General features: G+C 45.5%; 1 protein-coding gene across 1 annotated transcript; it reads right to left on the bottom strand.

The window, feature by feature from the left end:
* Positions 1 to 2,549: 2,549 nt before the first annotated feature.
* LOC124164404 lies at positions 2,550 to 6,058 on the bottom strand. Its single transcript, XM_046541728.1, has 3 exons — positions 5,798 to 6,058; positions 5,655 to 5,711; positions 2,550 to 2,729 (listed from the first exon to the last, which is right to left on the bottom strand). Exons 1-3 carry the CDS (start codon positions 6,056 to 6,058, stop codon positions 2,550 to 2,552), a joined length of 498 nt encoding a protein of 165 aa, XP_046397684.1.
* Positions 6,059 to 6,279: the final 221 nt, after the last annotated feature.

Here is a 6,279-nt window from a genome sequence, read left to right on the forward strand (position 1 = left end):
TCAACGCTATCAGTAACCACATAATTATCTGGCTGTTGGTATGAAAATACTAATGAGTTTATCTCATATTTGCTATAGCAAGGAGGCTGCAAACCAAAAGGGAGAACTCTTGGGATCCGCCAGCATGCATGAGGCCTTGTCTTTGACCCCCATATATACACTGATGAAACAAAGATGCCTCTTCAATGCGTCGCACAATCTGAGGAAGAGGGAGGTTTGGCTTCCGCACCAGTCTCTTTATTTTACCTAATGCATTCTCAAATTTAAATGCACTAAATTTATCAACAGGCCCATGCAATCTTACATCATCTGCCAGATGGAGTAGTCCATGCACATTATAAGATAAATGTTGCCGGCCGTACAACACACCAAACTTCTTCACAAAGTATTCAAGGAGGGATTTTGAATAATCTAAATTATCAAGGCAATCATTCCTGGCCAACAGTCTGAGGGCATAATGGAAAGCCAAAAAATGTTTGTAAACATTAATGTTTACAATGTCTTTCATTAGCAAGGGCCCAGTGTACAGGAGAAAGGTCGCCGCACGGGGGGAAGAGAGTAATCTCCAACGCTCTCCATATACAGTGCATGCACCGTATCTCTGTCATTAAGCCCCAACACAAGCTGATCTCTCAGCGCTTGGTCTAGGAAGGCGCCGTAATTGCAGCCCCTTGCAATCTTCCTCAATTCAGCAGCAAATTCCCGCACTGACGCACTATTCTGAGAACACTTATTAAACTGATCTCTCCGCAATAACGGACTTACGAGGGCAAAAAGGCTCCCTCAACTTGCCGCAAAGTTCACTGTACGGCACTTCCGCCGGCTTCTTTGGTTCACACAAATTTCTCACTAGTTCGTACGTCAGCTTGCCTATAGACGAAAGCAAAATCGCCCTTTTCTTAACTGTGTGAGCAGCCTCTGACCCAATGTCGTTTGCTATAAAGTACTGTTCTAGCCTTTCCTCGTAGGCGTCCCAGTTCTCCTCTTCCGGAGAAAATTTTTCCATGAAGGACGGCATCCCGTCCTCGTCGCCAATGTTGTTAACATATTCCCCCTGTGAAGTGCACTTGACACAACCAGAGTATCCCGTGTGTGATTTTATTTGGGCAACTAATGCACGAGTAGGGGGCCAAATCATTACTTACAAAAATTACAGGTTGCCGCCATGTAACCACTTGCCCAGCTGTGAATTTTTGAGGGGCGCGAAATGATAACCCTTCAAGCAGCCTTTTCAACATGCTTACGCAATGAAAGTTAATTTCAAATTCTTCAAAAACAATAATTTTGTGAAAATTAACATCCAAATCACCAAAAGCAAACTTTCCAACATCAGGATAATAAACATATTTCATATTTTCTCTACCAATTAACCTAGCTATAAATGTACTCTTTCCACAATTTTTTTCACCATACAGATATAAATTCTTTTGTTTATGATACCAACCTTTAATTTTTAAGTTCCACCAACTCGAACAACGGTCGGCCCAATCACAATGCGATAAATGATATTCCTTAAAACACCGAAATGGACAAATCTTCTCCTTCTTAGCCGATTTATAAAAATGTTCAAAAAACTTATAATTATTCCTGTGTTGAAAAACAAAAGGATCACTATACTTAAAAGAACTACTTCTGATACACCACACATGACTTTGATAAAAAACATTCAATTTCGATACACTCACGTTAGTTAACAAATCCTTATCCTCCTTGGAACAATATTTTAAACAATTACGTTCAGACCGACACTTCTGAACGTCAAGTAAATAACACTTGTCAAACACAGTATTAAGGTAATCCACTAAATCACTTAACAACCATAAGTCCACTGTTTTTATAAAGACATGTAAATGAGTTGGAATACCAGAACGTCCGTCTGTCTCTAAAGCAACCAACCAACTAACGCTTGGCGGCAAACTGTCCCGCACATCCTCACGTATTCCAGCGTAAATCTCGACGGGTTAAAGGGGCATCACAAACATAGCATGTGCACCTTGTCCTAATGTGGGAGATGTTGTACCTGAAAGGTTAGTTTTCATAAAACACCATACTTAAGGCATTGAGGTGCTATAACTTCTGTAAAAATTACGTGAATCACAAATTCTCTCTTTATTTACCTCCTCTCAGAAGCAGACATTGGTCTTAAAACTGGTGTGAAAAGATATGGCAATAGAGGATACCCACTATCTCCTAGCAGGATGCCCTTCACCTCATTGGTCTCAAATTTCAGCTTAAGGCGACTATTGTGGAAAATTCTAGCATCATGAGCTGAACCTTGCCATCTGCAAACTATATCCATTAATTCCATATTTGGACCGGCAACGACCTAAGTTACAATGAAATTATAAGATTCCACTTTAGCACTTGTTGACATAAAAACAATGAAATTGCATTCTAAATAGTAGTGCAGAAGAAACTTGAATAAATAGTAGTGTAACATCGAGAAATCTAACATCTTGGTGCAACATGATGACGATAAATTGGTAAATTAAATATACATACCTGTACATTTAGGGAAAACCACCCCTTCCGGTTTCTGTACAACTCGCCTAACTCCCCCCCCCCCCCCCGGACTCACAATCGGAACATGGGTGCAGTCGATACAACCCACCACTCCAGGAAATTGACCTTTTTCGTAAAAAAGATCTCTTGCATCGAGCAGTATCTTCATCTGAACTTGGCAACTTCATGTACCGGGGTAATACTGCCACCAGGTCATTACTGATGCTCTGTAATGATTACCAAATATTTGTCATGAAACACCTTATAACTCTTCCCCTACAAATGGAAAGTTTTCGATTTCGGTATATAGGCAGGATAAAGCCTGGCTCAGACAGTTGGTCGAATTTCACACGTGAGGGAGGATCCCGCCAGATCTCTCTCCCGCAAGATAGAGATCTGGCGGGATCCTCCCTCACGTGTGAAATTCGACCAACTGTCTGAGCCAGGCTTCATCCTGCCTATATACCCACCCGTCCGCCGAGGAATAGGCGGCCGAGCGGGCATAGGGAGGCAGGACGGTCCGGGACGGACGGTCGGCCGGATTATCGGCGGAGGGAACATACCGCCAGGTCACAACGCGTGACACATCCTTTATTATATTAAAAAAAACAAAGTTACAATCTCAGTCACATAAAATATAATACCCTTTCCTTTTTCAAAAGAATTGATTACAGCCATATTATCTGAATATACATTGATCTGAGAGAATTTTGGTAGAACTTTGATTGCGTGTACCGCAGCCATGAGTGCAGCCCACGCCTCTGCTTCAAAAATTGTCAATTCATCTGGAAGCATCCAGATTTCCGTGATGTCTAGACTTGGGATCATCCAAGCTACTTGCAGAGGGGTTGCGTCACAATATACATAGAATATTTGGGTATACACAGAAAATTCACGGGGCGACTGCCACACTTGCTCGTCCCACAATAAATTGGGCCACTTCAAACGTCGCTGAGCGACATCTTTTATGAGAAAATATGGGAGCTTTCTGATATAGACACACCACGACACGAAGCCTATGGCTTTAGCCATATCAACTTGCCGCAATCGCGGAACCACACTTAAAATGTAATGAATTCGCTGTAGCGAATTAGGTGTTAACTGAAGTTGCATGGTGATCGTATCTATGGTCACTCCTAGGTATTTGATTCTGGTCTGCGGCACGAGAACACTTTTTGTGTGATTTATTTGAATACCTAGTTCCGTCTCAAGGAACTGCACTATGTTAGCCACTTTTTCACACTCCTCCGGAGACAGGACGAGCAGCCAGTCGTCCAAGTAGCACACGGTGTTTATTTCAAATCTTTTAAAAATTTCCCAACGTACTGCCCGAGCCCAACGTTGCATTATAGCCGGGGCCAACGTGTGGCCCATCGGTAGACGAGTAAAACAGTAATATTCCCCATCCAAGTACACACCGTAAAACTTCTGGTGATGTTTGTATATCGGGATTTGCCAAAATGCATCAGTTAGGTCAAGTTTACATAGCATGCTGCCCTGGGGAATGGCCTCTAGGGCCTTGGCGGCATCTTTTAGCGAGAATTTGGGCTTACGATAATATTTAGTTAAAGGTGATAAATCATGAATGATGCGAGTTCCCCCACTAGCTTTAGGAATGGCAATCAGAGGGTACGCGGCGACCGGTCTGGCCATTGCAAGGACTCCCTTCTGCACTAGGAGGTCCACCCATTTACGGATTTCATCGGTGGGTTTGGTGGGCAAAAACACTTTTGGGGCGTTCTCGGGAAGAGGAAGATTGGCACCTTCCCGAAATAATTCACACACCGACGCACTTTCGTACTCAAAGGGTTTGGCACATTTAAAGAAATCAACATAAATAGGGCTTTGGGGAATTTGGTCGGCGGTTGGTTCCTTCTCTCCCTGCGGCGGGGCTGGCGGCTGCAAAGGAAAGACATCCGGGACCGAGTGGCTGGTTTTTGCAGGAAATACATTGAAGAAGTTAGAGACGAAGTCCTCATCCATCCAAGATTCCTCATCTTCTTGCAGCTCCGAGGGCACTTCCGACGAGGTGTCGGATATGGAGGAAGGGGGGCTATCAATGGTTGTAAAGGAATGCTCACTCACCACAGATACCGTGTCATCCTCGGAGCCCACCTCCGGCAGCTCCACGGGGTCCTCAGGCTCTCCAGAGCCTTCGAAGTTCAGCAACTCTACCAGCCACACATCATCGTCGTCCGGCTCTAAGAGGGCGTCCGCCGCAGAAACGTTGTTATGGTGTCCCGGAGAAGCGCCAGCCGGATGAGCGACCCCTCGGCTCGCTGTCGGAGAAGGTTTTCGATTATCGAGCGGTCCGTCCGCCTCTCCCTCGGCGGCCGCGTCCCCGAAAGGGCTGGAACCCTCCACCGCTGCTCCCGGTTTGGCCGGAAGTGGCGGCGCGTGATTGTTTCTGGCTGGGGTTCTGAATGATGATGGTAGGAGCCGGAGCCGGGATTGCTTGTGGCGGAATGCGGAGTAGCTCGTTCCCCGTGGAGTCCCCCAACCGTAGTGCTGTCTCCCAGCCGTGGACCTGGACTATGCCCAGCAGTCGCAGACGATTGTAAACTATAAACCGTACCTGCTCAGGGAGCACTGGCCATTCCGAGGCTACATTCAGCATGGCGATGAGTTCGTGTGTGTCTCGCCTGGTCAGCCTGGTGGAGTTCCGGCCTTCTTTCACGGTGTGGAACAGTCGCAAACATTCGTCCTCGTCTGCCGGAACTGGGATGTATGCAGGGGGGTTATCCACCTTAAGGGCCGCAAAGGTCCTCGCTTCTGCTGGTGCCTGTTGTGGCGGCGGTGCTGCGGCCGCTGCTGCTGTCCCTTGAACCTGCTGCGATAGCTGGGTAAATTGTTCACGTAGGGCTATTGCCCATGCTGGCACGTCTTCCGCCATTGTAAACAGGGGCGGAGATATATTGCGCGGAGGGGAATTCGAGCGCGATGAACCCGAGCGGTTTGAGTTCTGTCGAAACTTTGACCGTGTATGACGCGGCGAAAATACAGGGGAGCCCGACCGGTTCGGGGACGGCATCCGCACTTATAATTCTGAACTTTTTCCGTATTTTCGCAGAGAGATCTGGCGGGATCCTCCCTCACGTGTGAAATTCGACCAACTCCGATCATACAAGTAGCAAACCAAGGAGAAAGCATACCTTAATAATTTTGGACACCGTCCCCTGAGTAACCCCGGCCAGATCGCCGCAAACTAACTGCAAAAGGGATTTGAATATGTATTACATGATCAACGCGACAAAAAAAAACAATTTATAAATCTTACGTAAAAGATACCACATACCTGGAATGACCCGGTGGCGTAAAACCTCAAGGCAATTAGCAGCTTCAAAATATCCGGAATCGGCAAACCACGGTTGCTTAAACGCTCACTCCTCACATAAGGTAATAGAACGTCTGAGACCGTTCTCTTCGAGAAGCGATACCTCTGGAGGAATTCCGCTTCTGAATAAAACTCAATGGGATTCTGCCTATCCCTTAGGTGCATTCTTCCAACATTAATATACGGCTCTTCCATCACGTACCTTGCAAATTCTGCGTCCATGTTGATGCAATGGTTGTTTACTTCATTGCTATTACGGACTTCATTTTTTCGTTCTTTTTATACGTTTCCTTATAACAGGCATATATGATGAAATAAATAAACATCGTCAGGTTAAAGAAGCGACATTTTAACTACATTTTGATCGCATATTGCCACATGTGTCTAAAAAAATGCCAAAATCCGGAGGTGATCAACGCATTCCGCCATATTAGGCCTTGAAA

The sequence above is a fragment of the Ischnura elegans genome, chromosome 8 (assembly GCF_921293095.1).
Source record: "Ischnura elegans chromosome 8, ioIscEleg1.1, whole genome shotgun sequence".
Taxonomy (NCBI): Eukaryota; Metazoa; Arthropoda; class Insecta; order Odonata; family Coenagrionidae; genus Ischnura; species Ischnura elegans.

What these genes read in the sequence shown, in the direction of transcription:
- LOC124164404 (XM_046541728.1), bottom strand. Translation starts at nt 6,058, where the DNA reads ATGGACGCAGAATTTGCAAGGTACGTGATGGAAGAGCCGTATATTAAT. An exon ending in ACGCCACCGGGTCATTCCAG is followed by an intron (nt 5,712 to 5,797) that starts GTATGTGGTATC and finishes TCCCTTTTGCAG; the next exon opens with TTAGTTTGCGGCGATCTGGC. An exon ending in CGGTGTCCAAAATTATTAAG is followed by an intron (nt 2,730 to 5,654) that starts GTATGCTTTCTC and finishes TAATCATTACAG; the next exon opens with AGCATCAGTAATGACCTGGT.